The sequence below is a fragment of the Pan paniscus genome, chromosome 8 (assembly GCF_029289425.2).
Source record: "Pan paniscus chromosome 8, NHGRI_mPanPan1-v2.0_pri, whole genome shotgun sequence".
Classification (NCBI taxonomy): Eukaryota; Metazoa; Chordata; class Mammalia; order Primates; family Hominidae; genus Pan; species Pan paniscus.
Window position 1 is genome coordinate 145,866,438 of NC_073257.2, and position 17,185 is coordinate 145,883,622.

The 17,185-nt window shown below is 36.1% G+C and overlaps 1 protein-coding gene across 23 annotated transcripts in view; it reads left to right on the forward strand.

Moving 5' to 3' along the window:
• LOC129392990 (zinc-regulated GTPase metalloprotein activator 1A-like) overlaps positions 1-17,185 on the forward strand; it is a 51,716-nt gene continuing 34,531 nt past the window's right edge. For 4 of the 23 annotated variants that reach the window (XM_063607934.1, XM_063607931.1, XM_063607932.1 and 1 more), the window contains exons 1-6: positions 24-563; positions 3,594-3,680; positions 6,021-6,117; positions 7,218-7,309; positions 15,333-15,392; positions 16,925-16,962. In XM_063607934.1, the coding sequence (XP_063464004.1) occupies positions 425-563; positions 3,594-3,680; positions 6,021-6,117; positions 7,218-7,309; positions 15,333-15,392; positions 16,925-16,962 (513 nt within the window). In that variant the 5' untranslated portion in view covers positions 24-424. Of the gene's footprint in view, positions 564-1,558; positions 1,657-3,593; positions 3,681-6,020; positions 7,007-7,217; positions 7,310-15,332; positions 15,393-16,924; positions 16,963-17,185 lie in introns of those variants that run through there. The other 19 variants (XM_063607929.1, XM_063607936.1, XM_063607935.1 and 16 more) reach the window with 13 other exon arrangements.

Here is a 17,185-nt window from a genome sequence, read left to right on the forward strand (position 1 = left end):
GCTGATAAAATCTATGCCCTGTGGGAACTGGTTAGGTCAGGCTACCCACTCCAGATTTCCAGCAGGCTGGCCTCAGCTCTACCTACAGCCAGTAGCTTATTAAGGCTCTAGGCGCCAGTGACACCTTCAGACAGGTGGTTAGTGCGCCCTAAGGACTCTCCGCAGCGTCGCTCAGGTTCACAGAACACGCCCAGGGGCGTGTCCAGCTGTCGTCGGGGAGAGCCCACCTCCCCGGGGGGTGTGGCTAAGGGACGAGGCACTTCTCGTCCAGAGCCCCGGTAATCCGGGCGGGATCAGCTAGCGTCGCGATGTGATGACGTCAGGCCCCGGGCAGGCCTGGAGTGGCGCGCTGGGCGTGCGCGGCTGCGGTCCGGCGTGTTGGTCCCAGCGGTTCAGCTGAGGTAGGGACGTGCTGTAGGCCGGAATGTTACCGGCTGTTGGATCTGCGGATGAGGAAGAGGATTGTCCTGAATTGGTTCCCATTGAGACGACGCAAAGCGAGGAGGAGGAAAAGTCTGGCCTCGGCGCCAAGATCCCAGTCACAATCATCACCGGGTATTTAGGTAACTAACCATCCCAGTCACAAAATGCCGTGAACTCTGGTGTCGTGGGATTTTGCGGGCTGCCGGTGCCTCTTCTCCTGGGGCATTGGGGCCTCATGATCAAGAGCAAATGTCTTTGAGGTAGGGGCTGGGTCACTTGCTTCTCGTGTGGGTTACCTCTCATCTTGGGAGTTAATGATGCCCGGTCCCCTCTGCGTTAGATTCCCGTTTCTCAAGTGAGATGGAAAGTTAGCCTTTGAAACAAGGCTTTGAAGCTAAGACACGCCCCCCAATTGTCTCTGTGACCTCTTACCAGGTTATCTTACCTTCCTGACGCTCATCTACCTCACCTGAAAATGGAAAAATACCTGTCACCTGGGAAACAGGGCCGGAGCCACCTACCTATTGCCGTGAAAGCAAGTCCCGTCTGTAAAATGCCCGACACGTGGGGCTTTTGTCAGTAGATTCCCCTTCCCCACGAGCCACAGTCCTCCAGCCAGTTGGCAGGAAGTGCTCCCATCTTAAACGCTTTTTTTGGAGGTCTGTTTGTAAACCACTGCGTAGGAAGTAAGAATAAAATCTCTGTCCTCCAAGACTATTTCTCAAACTAAGAACGTTTAGAGTGTACAGGGATACTCGAAACCACAAGTTTGTGAACTTGGTAGTTTCGTGAAGGGCGGTTTATGCACTTACACTAGAAGTTTCTTACTGGAAAAGTTTGAGAAATATATTTTTAAACCTTACAGTTAAATAGAAGGGCTAGAACAAATATATGACTGTATTAGAAGTTTGGAAAAAGTTAAGAAATGTAAATAAAATGATACTGTTTCCGGGAAATAATATTCCTAGTTGTTGCTAGAGACAGGTACAGACTTGGGCCACTTCGTGACCTTTTATGTAAAAATAAGAAATAACTGCTTTTGTTTTTTTAAAAACTTTGTAGACTGTAAGTTTATTCCCGTTTTTTGCTCGGAAGTAATTTTATAAGGGAATTTATTTTTGGCGTTTCCCCACAGTTATTCAGAGGCTGCTCTGCTGAGAAGATGAACAAATTTCTTGTCCAAAACAATGTATTTCAAACGTGCCCCTCGGGCCTTTGCCGTGTTGCTCACTGGTAGGTCAGTAGATCATTGGAGAAAATGATCTGAAGCTCAGGAGTGAGAATTAATACCAGCAACCTTGTTGCTGAATCTAGGGATAGTTTCACTCCTATCCCTGACCATTTTCCCTTTTTGAAACACTGTTCTTTTGGCTTCTATTACATTTTTCTTCTGGTTTTTCCACCTGCTTCTCTGGCTTCTTTTTAAGGCTCCCTGCTCCTTCCCCCTTTGTCCATCTTTAGCTACACACCTGTGTAATTTCTATTTTGATGTCCTACAACTTAAAACTTAACATGTCTGAAACTTCATCTGTTACCATCCCCCCAAATCCTGCTTCTGTGATCCCAACCATTTGGAATACTCTAAAAGCCTCCTGACTAATCTGGAGTCTTGCTGCCCTTTAATTTATTCGTTGCATGTTAGCCTTAATGATCTTTATAAATGTCAATCCGACTGCGTCACACCTTTCAGTGGCGTCCCTATGGGTTAAAATTCAAATTCCTTAACATGAATTACAAGGACCTGTAGGATCTGGATCTTGCCAACCTTTCCAGCCTGCCAAATTGGCCCCGCACAATGAACTAATGTTACTTCAAAGGTGCCAAGTGTTTTAGCCCCTTGGAATAGGTACTTTTTTACTGTGACTCCTCTGGCTAGATGTCCCTCTTAGGTTCTCCATAGCATTTTGTGCATCTCCTATTGAATATGTCACCCTGTGACATAATTGCCTCCTTATTCACTGAATTCCCCTCCATTCCCCCCTTCCCTTAATATTTCTAAGCTCTATGAAGGCAAAGACTATCTTGTTCACTTTTTCACCAAGGCCCAGCATAAATCTGTAACGTATTAGAAACCTTCGAATGAATGAACTATGTCTTAAAGTGTTTTTTTTTTCATAATATGGTTAAAAAGCCCTAGTAAATCTTCTCTTAGAAGATTTCTTACATTCACCCTTTCCTTTCAGTTTTCACATCACTGCCCTGTGAAACACTCATGTTCAGGGCCTCTGTCTCAGGCTTGGACTGGTTTTAAGATCTTCCTCATTGCCCTAAGTCTCTCTCTTCCATTCTATACTTCATATTTTTGTGATGTTGAGCTTCCTAAAGTACTCTAAATATAAGCCTTCATCTCTTAAAAAGCTTTGAAAGGAATATGACCTAAAAGATATTAATACCCTAATACTCCGTAAAATCTTCCTAGTTATAGGAAGATCTAGTTATATACTAGAAAACTTAATGTATTTCAGAAGACATGTATAGCCTACATGTAAAAGTTTTTAGCAGCACTGTAATAGTAAAACACTGGAAACAAACCAAATGTCCAACAAAAAAAAAAGATAAAGAAATGATATAGTCATACAATTGAACTACAATACTATGCAGTTAGGATTTTCTTTTTTTCCTCTATGAATTTTAGTGTGTACGGTTCACAAGACTATTTTTTTTCTACTGGAGATTGACATATTGGGTTTCATATGCCACCTGCTGGATAAAGTTGGTATAGCTTTATGAATTTATCTTACTGAACATTCTGTCCATTGTTGACACTACCTGGCTCTATTCCCCATTTCATAAAAACTTATATAGATTATTTAAAGCATACTATAAGTAGCCATATAGTCAGCCTGAAGTTGCGTCTCGTTAATGTTGAAATAAAAGGTCATTATAAATAAAAGAGTGTGTGTAAATTTTAGGGAAGGTTAGGCTGGGTTGAAGAAACTGTTTCAACTTGTAGGAGTGTTTGTAAATATTTATAAAATTTTATGTCTACATAAAGTATTTTGCAACAGGTTTCAAAGGATGCTTTAATCTTATCCTCTAGGATATTCTCTACTAAAATAATATATGAAAAATAGCATGCAAATTCTCAAAAACGTTAGGATTCTTTATATTTTTTTTGTATCTTTAAAATTATTTTGAATTTTTTTATTTACAAAAAATATGTTTTATAGGTGCTGGGAAGACAACACTTCTGAACTATATTTTGACAGAGCAGCATAGTAAAAGAGTAGCGGTCATTTTAAATGAATTTGGGGAAGGTAAGTAAAGTTCAATAAATGTCATGTTGCAAGATTTTGTGTGACTGTTTATTCCTCTGGTGAATTGATATTCCATATTTAAAAATGAAAATGCAAGGTATTGTATTGATGTGGATAGCTTTAGAAAAATTAGATTAATTTCTGTTAAGATTTATATGGGTTGAGATACTGAAATTAGTTTTAATAAAATTTTATTTTGTATAACTTTGGAGTTCTTATTAACAGAATTAAACTACATTTTTACCTGAAATAAATGACTCCAGAAGTAAAAATCTAGACATATGAAAAAACGTTTATTTTTTATTTTATTTTATTTTTTTGAGATGGAGTCTCTCTCTGTCGCCAGGCTGGAGTGCAGTGGTGCAATCTCAGCTCACTGCCACCTCTGTCTCCTGGGTTAAAGTGATTCTCCTGCCTCAGCCTCCCGAGTAGCTGGGACTACAGGCGTGCGCCACCATGCCCAGATAATTTTTGTATTTTTAGTAGAGACAGGGTTTCACCATGTTGGCCAGGATTGTCTTGATTGAGCTCCTGGCCTTGTGATCCACCCGCCTCGGCCTCCCAAAGTTGCTGGGATTACAGGCATGAGGCACCATGCCTGGCCAAAAAATGTTTTTTTTAGGAATTAGAAAGGCACTTTTGTATGGACTCTATTGCAACTCATGAAAAATATTTGAAAATGCTTCTGTTATTAGTTAACTTTGTTTAATGTTTATTATCTGCAATGCAGTTAAAACTCAGTATTTTAAAAATGAGGTAAACATATGGTCTTTATCCTCATGTATTTTAAGTTATCTGTGAAAATAAGTGTGCTTAACTTCTCAACTGAAATATTAAACTGTAGTCAAAAAAATAGCTCTAGACACAATACTTCTGTTATCTTTATAGGAGTTTTTCTTCATAAGTATGAATTGTAATCAAAGCTCACTTCTAGCCAAAAAACAATATCTATTAAACGATTTCTTTTAAAATGTACTATTTTTTTTCAGTTGTAAAAAGTAAAAGAGCTAGGTTTTATGAACAGGATGGGAAGCCAGTTATATTCGATTTCTGGTTTTAATAAACTAAAGAGAAAAGTGCTTTTTAGGCAAAAATCCTGAGATTTCTAATAACAGACTGTTTTTTTCATCATCTTATTAAATAACCTATTGCACACTGATTACATTTATTCTTACTATTTTCTTTATTTTTTCCCGGATCATTTTTGCAATTTTATTTTTCACAGCATTCTCAATACTTTTCTTCATGTTTCATTAATGTTCTGTATATAGTCTGAATTCTGTAGCAACCTCTTTAGAAGCTCTTTATTAATACCTAGCTGAAATATAAAAAATATGTAAGTGTAAAACTACTCGATTTTATGGGAGCTCATTTGCTTAGTGGACTTTTAGAACTTCACCATTTGGTATATTTCTTTATTAGAGGAAAAGTAAAACATTTAAAATAATTCTTATAGATAACAAGCATTTCAAATATAGTTTATTCTTTCTTAAGTAAGTATTGCTAGGAAAATATGTGAATTTGACTAAAAGTTTAGGTTTTTTTTTTTTTTTTTTTTTTGAGATGGAGTCTCACTGTGTTGCCCTGGCTGGAGTGCAGTGGCACAGTCTCGGGTCACTGCAACCTCCGCCTCCCGGGTTCACACCATTCTCCTGCCGCAGCCGCCTGAGTAGCTGGGACTACAGGCGCCCGCTACCTCACCTGGCTAATTTTTTGTAATTTTAGTAGAGATGAGGTTTCATTGTGTTAGCGAGGATGGTCTCGATCTCCTGACCTCGTGATCCGCCCGCCTTGGCCTCCCTATAAGTTTAATTTTTAAATGAGCACATGGTACACTGGCCAAAAACCTTCCTCAAGATGAACTAGGGTTTTTACTCATTGGGAATATTCAGCAGTTTGTCTAACAGAAACAATTTAGAAGAAGAATGAAAAGAAAAAGATAGATAAGGCGGTCTCTTAAGAGGTTGAAGGGCATACAAAATCCAGTATATAAAACATACTAGTCTATTTAGAAAGTTTACCCTGGACAAGAAAAAAATGCCTTCAAGATAGCTACTTTATTAAGAAATGGGGGTGGCCAAGTAAGAGGCCTAAGGAGGAAGTAGGTATGTTTATTAGTTTAGGATGTGTCTTTTTCAGGGCTTAAGTCATCTTAAATAAAAGGTAAAATAATGTAGTGTACTGTAATTTAGATATCGAGGCTGCATGAATAAAATGAAAGAATATAAGTTATAAAATGCAGTTTCTGCTTTAAGATCTCCATTATTGAGTTATCCTCATCTTTGTTTTTTGTTGGCTAATGGACATAAGCTGAAGAGTGCTGTTTGTTAATTATTCTAGGAAGTGCGCTGGAGAAATCCTTAGCTGTCAGCCAAGGTGGAGAGCTCTATGAAGAGTGGCTGGAACTTAGAAACGGTTGCCTCTGCTGTTCAGTGAAGTGAGGAATGTGTTTACTGTGTACATGGTTTACTAGAAATGTTTATTGATTATATTTCCAGCTTTAATTTTCTTGAGTAATTTAACTGAATTTACACAGTTTGCTTCATTGTATTTTTAAACAAATAGAAAATAAACTTATTAGGAAGCATTTTCTTAAAGTGTTTCTTGCTGTCTTTTCTATCTGCTCTAATGTTTTGGTCCTTTTATTGAGTTTTTATTGCTTTTGATGTCAGGGCTTATTTAATCTCTAGTGCATGAAAGTCTCATATGTAAAAAATGATTATTCTGAATTTAATCTGTCATTGGTCATATTTCTAAGTGTTCAACCTTATAAAAAAAATAAATGACTATCAAAAAAGAGAAAAACCTTACATTATGTTCTACTAGTTAAGTTTTCAAGGACAGTGTTCACTAGTCTACCATATACCCTAGAAGAGTTACCCAACACATAGTAGCACTCAAATATTTGTTGAATGAATTATAAAAATGACTACTTGTACTGTTAATTTTGTGTATTCTAGTGAATTAAATCTCTTCGGCATCATTTACTCCCTTAGGTATTTGACTTTGTGTCAAATGTTTTGGCAAGGATAAAATTATAACAGACTTTCTTGAACAACCAAAATGTAATCTATTAAGGATTTTCCTTCACTTTTGATAAAATAAGAAAAAAGGAAATTAAAACCTTGCATCCTAATGTAAAATAGAATTATATGGTGTTTAATATCAGTGTCCCTTTAGCTATTATATTAAACTACTATAGTTAATAAATTTTATCATTATTTTGTATGTTGGTTTTTAAAAATTTCATAAAGCTATAAAAAGATACTTGGTCAGATAAAGTTTCCTCTGCTTTTAATTTTAATAAAGTATTATTATGTATATGATTTCTTTTTCCCTATTATATATATGCATCTATTGTTTTCTCACTGGTAAATATGGGACGGACATTTTGTTAGAAGGTTAGAAGTGAGTTAAATTTTCACATTCCTAAGGATACTTTTGTCTTGGGTTGTTGAATACATTTTAAAGTGTTTATAATAATCACTTCAAAATATTTAGGTAGTTAACTGTAAATTATGTTTTGGTATTCTCCAGGGACAATGGCCTTAGAGCTATTGAGAATTTGATGCAAAAGAAGGGGAAATTTGATTACATACTGTTAGAGACCACTGGATTAGCAGATCCTGGTAAGAAGTGAGATTATTAATAACCAGAATATAGTTCTGTGATATATTGTAAATAGATGTATTAGTGGAATATCTAAAATGAGTATTAAAGCTTTTGTTAGTATTAAACCAAAAACTTTTTTTGGTTTAAAAGAGGAAAAGTACTCGGTTCTCATTTTCTTTGGCAGTTGAATGAATGATCAGAGTATTTCTTGGTACTTTTAAGCTGTTAATAGAATTTGAAGTTTTATTGATTGACTTAGGATTATTTGTAAGAACAGAAGTTGTTAAAAATAAGGACATGTAGGAAGAGCAGAGACGTTCTACCTCTAAGTACAGTTGTCCCTTGGCATCCATGGGGTATTAGTTGCAGAATCTCTGAGGATACCAAAATCTATTAATGTTCAAGTCCCTTACATAAAATGGTGTAGTATTTGCCTATAACCTATGCACATCCTCCCATATACTTTAAATCATCTGTAGATTACTTATAATACCTAATACAATGTAAGTGCTGTGTAAGTAGTTATTATACTGCATTGATAAGGTAATCATGACAAGAAACTCTAAACTCTACTATGGAAAGCTACACAGAGTCAACCTGTTTCTAACAATGGGTTTCTGTTACCTTCTTACCAAGCTCTAATTCTTGATAAAGTCTGCTTATTTTCCCCAAATAACTTTTAGATAAAATCTTTATTTTCAGTTTGCATAAAAGTTAGTGCTTATTCTGTGAATCTGACCCATACCATTATTTTCTTTTTGATCTGGGTCTCTGGCATTGGGGCGATTTGTAAGACTATGTTAAAGTATTTGGGGGTAATTTACTAAACAGGTCATAGTTGTCCAAAAGAAATATTGAAGTATCCTGAGAGTTCAAATGTGATCAGTGGTTATTGTAATTAAAACAATTACATAATAACATCATCCCCATGTTTTCAAAGTAGTATTGAATTAGGCTATTTTGGTCCTTATAGTAGGCATGGGTTTTCATACCTTTCTGATAAATCTGACTGATGATAGGACTTGGACTAATATGTTGGCATTAAATATTATTTGAATCTGGTAAGAAAGAAAAATATATTGTATGCTTTTATTAGAAATAGCAAGTATCAGTTTATTTCATCATAGCCAGTTTTGCCATTTTATAGACAAAAACTTGATACTTTTGAGAGTTTAATTAAACACGATTCAGCTTTTCAGAGGAAGAAAGAAAAACTAAAGATCACAGAGAAAGCTTTTATACAAATTGTAGTTATAAAAAAGTTAATGTTTCTTGCTTCTAACTTTCTTTACAATAAAGATTTTATTGTTTGGGTAAAGATGGAACATTCATTGTAAAAAAATTTAAATACCTAAAAAATACAAAGAAGAAAGTTGAAAAGTAATCATCTCACTATTGTGATATACAAGTAGGGGCTGGGCATGGTGGCTCATGCCTGTAATCCCAGCACTTTGGGAGGCTGAGGCAGGTGGATCCCTTGAGGCCAGGAGTTCAAGACCAGCCTAGCCAACATGGTGAAATCCAGTCTGTACTGAAAATTCAAAAACTAGCCAGGCGTTGTGGCGCACCCCATAATCCCAGCTACTCAGGAGGCTAAGGCATGAGAATCGCTTGAAAGCTGGGAGGCGGAGGTTGCGGTGAGCCGAGATCACGCCACTGCACTCCAGCCCAGGCAACAGAGCAAGACTGTATACACACACACACACACACGCACATGCACACACACACACACACTTTCATACACACACACACAAGTAGGTAAATTTTATTCCAGGGATCTCTCTATGCCAGTGCTACTTGGTAGTATGTTGAATGGCAGCCTCAGCCTCAGCTGGGAGCTTGTTAGAAATGCAAATTCTTGACCAACCCAGATCTACTGAATCGGAATCTCTAAGGGAGGGGGTCAAGCAAGCTGTTTTTAATAAGCCCTTCAGGTGATTCTTATACTGTACAGCCATACCGCAGGGATGTTGTGGGCTTAGTTCCATATCACTGCAGCAAACTGAATATCACAATAGAGTGAGTCACACACATTTTTTTGTTTCCCATTGCACATAAAAGTTATGCGTTTTGGCCGGGTATGATGTCACAGGCCTGTAGTCCCAGCTACTTGGGAGGATCACTTGAGCTCAGGAGTTTGAGGCTGCAGTGAGTCATGATTGCACCACTGCACTCCAGCCTGGATGACAGCATGAGACCCCATTTCTTAAAAAAAAAAAAAAAAAAAAAAAAGCTGTGTTTATACTATACTGTAGTCTATAAAATGTGTAATAGAATTGTCTAAAAAACATACATACCTTAATTAAAAATATTTATTGCTAAAAAATGCTAACGATCATCTCAGCTTTCAGCAAGTCATAATCTTTTTGCTGGTAGAGGGTCTTGCCACAATGTTGATGGGTGCTGACCAATCAGGGTAGCAGTTACTGAAGGTTGGGGTGGCTATCGCAATTTCATAAGATGATAATGAAGTTTGCTGCATTAGTTGACTCTCCCTTTCATAGAAGATGTCTCTATAGCACATGATGCTATTTGATAGCATTTTACCCACAGTATGACTTCTTTCAAAATTGGAGTCAGTCCTCTCAAACCCTGCTTTATCAATGAAGCTTCTGTCATATTTTAAATCCTTTGTTGTCATTTCGACAGTGTTCATAGCATCTTCACCAGGAGTAGATTCCATCTCAAGAAACCACGTTCTTTTCCCGTCCATAAGAAACAACTTCTCATTAGTTAAAGTTTTCTTATGAGATTGCAGGAATTGAGTCACATCTTCAGACTCCCCTTCTAATTCTAGTTCTCTTACTGTTTCCACCACATCTGCAGTTATTTCCTCCATTGAAGTCTGGAATCCCTCAAAGTCATCTGTGAGGGCTGGAATCATCTTTCAAACTCATTCATGTTGATACTTTGATCTCCCATGAATCACAAATGTTCTTAATGGCATCTAGAATGATGAATCCTTTCCAGAAGGTTTTCAATTTACTTTGCCCAGATCCATCAGAGGAATCACTGTCTATGGTAGCTATAGCCTTATGAAATATATTTCTTAAACAAGACTTAAAAGTCAAAGTTACTCCTTGATCAGTGGGCTGCAGAATGGATGTTGTGTTAGCAGGCATGAAAACAACATTAATCTCCTTGTACATCTCCATCACAGCTCTTGGGTGATCAGGTGCGTTGTCAATGAGCAATAGTATTTTGAAGAAATCTTTTCTAAGCAGTAGATCTCAATCGTGGGCTTAAAATAAACCATGCTGTAAACAGATGTGCTGTCATCTAGGCTTTATTATTTATAGAAAACAGGCAGAGGAGATTTAGCATAATTCTTAATGGCCCTAGAATTTTCAGGATGGTAAATGATTATTGGCTTCAACTTGAAGTCACCAGCTGCTTTAGCCTCTAACAAGAGAGTCAGCCTGTCGTTTGAATCTTTGAAGCCAGGCATTGACTTCTCTATAGATATGAAAGTCCTAAATGGCATCTTCTTCCAAAAGGAGGCCATTTCATCTCCATTAAAAATCTGTTGCTGGCTGGGCTCGGTGGCTCATGCCTGTAATCTCAGCACTTTGGGAGGCCGAGGTGGGCAGATCACGAGTTCAGGAGTTCAAGACCAGCCTGGCCAACATAGTGAAACCCCATCTTGACTAAAAATACCAAAAATTAGCCTGGCTTGGTGGTGGGAGCCTGTAATCCCAGTTACTTGGGAGGCTGAGGCAGGAGAATGGCTTGAACCCGGGAGGCGGAGGTGGCAGTGAGCTGAGATTGCACATTTCACTCCAGCCTGGGTGACAGAGCGAGACTCCATCTCAAAATAAATAAATAAATAAATAAATAAATAATAAGTCTGTTGCTTAGTGTAGCTACTTTCATGAATGATGTTAGCTACATCTTCTAGGTAGTTTACTACAGCTTCTATATCAGCATTTGCTGCTTTCCCTTGCACTTTTATGTTATGGAGATGGCTTCTTTCTTTAAATCTTGTGAACCAACCTCTGCTACCTTCCAACTTTTCTTCTCTAGCTTCCTCACCTCTCTCAGCCTTCATAGAACTGAAGAGAGTTAGGGTTGCTCTGAATTAGGCTTTGGCTTAAGGGAACATTGTGGCTTGTTTGATCATCTATCCAGACCACTTCATATCAGCAATAAGGCTGTTTTATTATCATTTGTGTGTTTACTGGAGTAGCACTTTTAATTTCCTTCAAGAACTTTTCCTTTGCATTCACAACTTAGCTAACTGGCTCAAGAGACCTAGCTTTTGGCGTATCTTGGCTTTCAACATAACTTCCTCACTAAGCATAATCATTTCTAGCTCTTGATTTAAAGTGAGAAACAGGTGACTGTTCCTTTCACTTGAACACTTAGAGGCCATTGTAGGATATTAATTGGCCTAGTTTCATGTTGATCATATTCTTTATGTTGTCATGGTTCTGTCATAATTCTTTTAGTTCTATGTTTTAATAGTTTTGGTGCTCATTACCAGTACTGTTGCTTCTCCATTCCCGAGTTAGTCTATCTCCTGATTGAATTTCATTGTCAGGCAGTCTTTTCAAGTTACAGGTACTGCATGCATTCTTTGGGTTCTTATACACTTCATTGATTCAAAATATTTGTCTTTTGTTTTTATATTACTTGAAGGATTACTTGGCTAGGTATAAAATTTATCAGTCACACTTTTTTCCCCCTCAACTTTGTAAATGTTGTTCCATAATCTCCTAGTGTTTGATTGGCTGGATTTCTTTGTGCAATGTTTTCTCCTTTTATTAGGAAGAATTTGTGAGTATTATAGTCTCTGAGTTTCAATGCTTGCTGTTTTCTTTAATGCTTGAGAATGTCTGTCTATTGCTTTCGTTCCTGAAAAATAACTTGTTTGGGAACACTTTCATTAGAACTTTGTGGTCACTGTTTTATTATTTTGGGACATCTAGTGTTACTGTAGAAAAGTCTGATTTTTCTCCCTCCCTCCTTGAAGGCACTTTTTTTTTTTTTAATCTAAAATGCCTGAGAGTTTTCTTCTTTATTTTTGAAATTCAGTAATATAAACAAGGTATATCTAAGTGTCACTTATAATCATTTTTCCCTAAATTATAATATGCCCTTAGTTCTTCTAAGAACATTTTCCTTATTACCATGAATACTTTTTTTTGGTCAAATTATTATATCCTCTACTTCATGACACCAGTTTTTTTAATACTGAATTTTCTTTTGTTCTTCGTATGTATTCTAATTGCTTTGATTTTGTCTTTTCAGATGCTGTGATCATCTGAAGGCTTTCTTTTTGTCAATAATTCTGTTTTCTCCAGTGTCTGTCCTGTTTTTGATATTTTAAATGAATTAATTGGTTAAATCATTGTGTTATATAGGCTCTAAGTTTCTTTAGCACTACAAACTGCATTTTCATCTTATTCTGCTTCTTCTTGCTTTTGAGCTTGTTTATTATAAGGTTGTATTGTTTTCAAGTTCTTCATTATGATGAAGTTGTTGAGAATTTTCTTTAGTTTTTATTGGGTTGTGTATCCTTCCAGAATGGGTTCTTTGCCACTTGTGTGCCCTATTCATTTCTTCATTTTGTGTTCTTTCTTGCTTTTTATTCCCTGTATGTGTGTGTTTCTTTTTGTCAGGCTGTAATACATATGCATACATGTTTCTTCTTGATATGGGAGAACTTCTATGTGGTGCTGATGGGAAATATTTTTAATACTCCACTCTCCTTACCCAAGTTTGTTTTTCTCCTGAGCCCTAGTTTGAAAGCTGTATATTGTTGGAGTGGAGGGAAAGAGAAGGGAAAAGTGGTGATTCAGAGAGCCAAAGGGGGCAATGTGGCTTTTAGGCTCTGCTCTCTTGAAGTACCAAGTATCTCACTCTTGGGTCTGCCCAACTGCTTATGAATAAAATTACTTTGCCTTGTATAGGGACATCATTCGACCTCAGACCTCTCATTTCTCTTTGTTCTGAGCCCTAGAATGTGACCTGACCTTCTCCTTCCCAAAGCATGGAGATGGTTAAAACTCACTCTTGAAATTTTTTTGTTGACTTTTCCCTGTGTTGCTTATTCATTCCTCGGCTCTACTTTTTGCCATTTTGGAGTGTATTTCTGGTAAGTGTTTAGGATTTTGTAAACTATTTCCCTACAACCTCTTATTGGAGGTAGGGGTAGAGTTGGGAATGACCATCAATCACCTATAACTTTGTTTCTTATTTTGACTATCAGTCTTCAAAATTTATGGCAGGCCCTTTTATATTTGGTTGCTGCTAATAAAATGTTGGCCTTTTTGTTTTATTTTTTATTTTTATTTTTTGTTTTATTAGATTTTGAAGAAGGGAGATTCTAAAATGTAGTTCAGGTTTTCTCAGTGTCAGCACAAATAACATTTTGGGTTGGATCATTATTTGTTGTGAGGGGGTTGCCCTGTGCAGAGTAGGATATTTAACAACATCCCTGGCTTCTACCCACTAGATGCCAGTAGCATTCCCCTAGTTAAGACAACCAAAAACATCTTCAGACATTGCCAAATATTCCCTGGGGAGAAAAGCACCCTGGTTTGAGAGCCACTGATCAATTTTGTTCATTCATCTTTACTCCTCCTAAATACCTACATCCAAATTTTAAATAGATCTTTCTCATGTAGTCTGGCAAGTATTATATCAAAGATAAATACCCGTTTTAGAATAAAGCATTAATATACTCTTGCATTTCAACTTAAGAGGCAAATATTAACAGTAGGATTTGTAAACTATTTATTGGAATAAAAATCAATGAATTTTTAAAAATTACAAAATGATTTATGTATGTTAGATATTTTACTGAGTGAAAAAATTCATGCTTTTTTAAATGACTTATTGTTTGGAGTAGTGATACAGTAGGTTTAATTTTCCCCCTCATTAATTAAAATCATGTTTTAGCCAAGAAAGTGAACAAAATTCTTATTGGCAATTCAGTTGTTTCCCGTTTTGGAGACTGACACTCTCCAGTTCTAAGTTAAATAATCGTCATGGTAAAGTAATTTCCTTGTAAAGAACGGACACTGATTCAGCCCCTGTTACTCACAAATCCTATTTGAGTCAAATTGGAAAACTATTAAGTTTTTGGGAAAAAAGTCAATAGGTATCAGGAAACCATTAGATCTTGTGGCCCTTGCTATATCTTGCATGAGTAATCACTGTAAACAGCTGACAGGTATTTCATTGTTGACACCGAGTGATGCTTGGGGGACCACATCTTGTCAGAGTAGGTGGACAGCTTTAGACGTTGGAATGAGTTTGATTATCCTTGTTTTTCTCCTACACTCATTCTTTTAGACAGCCCTGTCACTAACTGGGCCTGTGATGCTTTCAAAAATCAAATACTTTCCTTGCTGTCGGTTTTCTTTTTCTTGCGTTGTGGCATACTAATCAGGGTATGTGGTTTGGTACTGAACCAATTTCTGTCAAAAGCAAGTTTTAATTTATTATTTAGGAAAAATTTTTCCTAAGACCCAGGTTTTATACAGTACTAAATAAATAGTGTGAGAAATAATTAGTAATGCCATAGAGTATATAATTTTACTTCTAGTTCTACACAGATTGCAAGTAAATTATTTTTGGGCAAGTGATTTTGGAATTATCTATGTTTTGTTTTCCTTTTCCTTTAGAGTGATAATTCACTATTTATGATTGAATGATTATCATATTAAAGAGGTGAGAAAATAAAAATAAGTCTGATGTGCACAAAGCCATACTGCTCAAATTGTTTGATAATATCTGTTAATTAAATTATTATGGCATCGGTAGAAGAATGATGTTTTGTTTATATGTGGTTAGAATTGGTCTTTTTTAAAGGAAATAACGAGAGATGGAAATGGAATGGGTATAAATAATAAAAGGTTCTGTCACTATAATTCCCTTTTGCTATAAATAGTTAAAGGTTCTATCACTATAATTTCCATAAGAAGATATATGTGTTTACCTGTTAGTTTTATCAGGGCAAATTAAAACATGGATAGAATCATGTTTCTCAGTGTGAAGAAATATTTTTATTTGATGAATATTATATATTTTCAGGTGCAGTGGCTTCTATGTTTTGGGTTGATGCTGAATTAGGGAGTGATATTTACCTTGATGGTAAGTTAAAAAACAGTTTTCTTTTATCTTTCTTGTTTTTTTTTTTTTTTCTGAGACAGAGTCTCACTTTGTTGCCCAGACTGGAGTGCATGGAGTGCAGTGGCATGATCTCAGCTCACTGCAACTTTTACCTCCTGGGTTCAAGTGATTCTCCTGCCTCAGCCTCCCGAGTAGCTGGGACTACAGGCGTGCACCATCGTACCTGGCTAATTGTTGGATTTTTAGTAGAGACGGGGTTTCGCCATGTTGGCCTGACTGGTCTTGAACCCCTGACTTCAGGTGATCCGCCAGCCTCGGCCTCCCAAAGTGCTGGGATTACAGGCATGAGCCACCACACCCTGCCTCTTTTGTTTTTAAGTAAAATCTTTATGGTTAAGCTTATTGTTGTTCATTCATATTATAACTTTAATTCCTTGCATTGTTGTTCTTTTCACACTTTAGTTTAATGATGAAATCTTTGTTCATATAGATTAAAAAACCCCAGACAGTGGTGGAACTCGATGTCACTCAACTTCGAATTTAGTGCTTCCACTAAGGTTTTCTTAAAAAAAAAAAAATGCTTTGTAGGTTTTCTGTATCCTCTGTTGTTTGATTTATGCCCTTAATATAATGTTAGAGCCTTTTATTTTAATCCGCCAGGCAATATGAGGATCATATTTTTGATTTTATTTTCTCTTGAAGATAAGAATTAAACACTCCTCCCTTACTTTATTTACCTGAACACTTTTGGGCAATGACATGCCTTCATTTAAAATATATTAGAAACTTTCTTAGTTAAGCGACTATGTTTTCTCCCTTTCTCTTTCCCTTTTTCACCTTTTTAAAAACCAGTCGAAATTTTCTTACTTTTTCAAAAGTAATAATCATTAAGAAATTTAAGAATTATTAAGCTGGGCCCCATCATTGAGCTCTAATATATGTGGCGGGTAACTGGTTGAATTCCTTAGGCATAATTAAACTCATTCTTTTGTTATCAGCATATATTCAGAGATTGCAAAATGAATTGGTAGTTTGGAAACTTAGGCATATGTTATGTAAAACATTTATGAGTTGGATTTGGATTTGGTGAGAGATGTTAGGAATGATACCTTAAGATGTCTCATTCTTTAGGCAATAATTTAAATCTTAAGAAAAGTCTTGATTTTGATTATGTGAAAATAAACTAGAAATAACCTGTCTTATGTACTTATCACATTTGACTATGTTATGAAATTTGACTTATATTTTGGATTGTAAGCTTTTTCAGTGCCAAGGAAATCTTATTTTCTTATTTATTTAATTTAAAATTTTTATTTGTTTTATATCTTCTCTAGTGCCTTAAAGTAGTGCTAGCCACTCAGGAAACACATTGACTTATTACTGGAATTTAATTAAATGGCAGCACTGGCAAGAGAAAAAAACAGTACATTGTTTTATTGAGTAGTATTTGTGAACTGAAATAGGTTAGTTTTAATTTTCATTCTGAAGTATGGTTGCATAAATATTAATAAACATTCTTTTTAAAAAGTGATTAAAATTTTTTTCCTTTGTAGGTATCATAACTATTGTGGATTCAAAATATGGATTAAAAGTAAGTTGAAAGATTGCTATGAGTGGCTCATTATTGAGAGCTGGGAATATGGGGATTGATTGTTTAATTTTCTTTATGTTTGTAGCTGAAATTTTCTTTAACAAAAACCTTTCTCAAAAAGATATCCTGAACAATAGATGAAATTTGTGTTTTAATTATTAGTTTGTGTTAAATATTTCTTTTCTATTACTCTGAGTTTGAGTTGGTGATAAAATTTGGAATT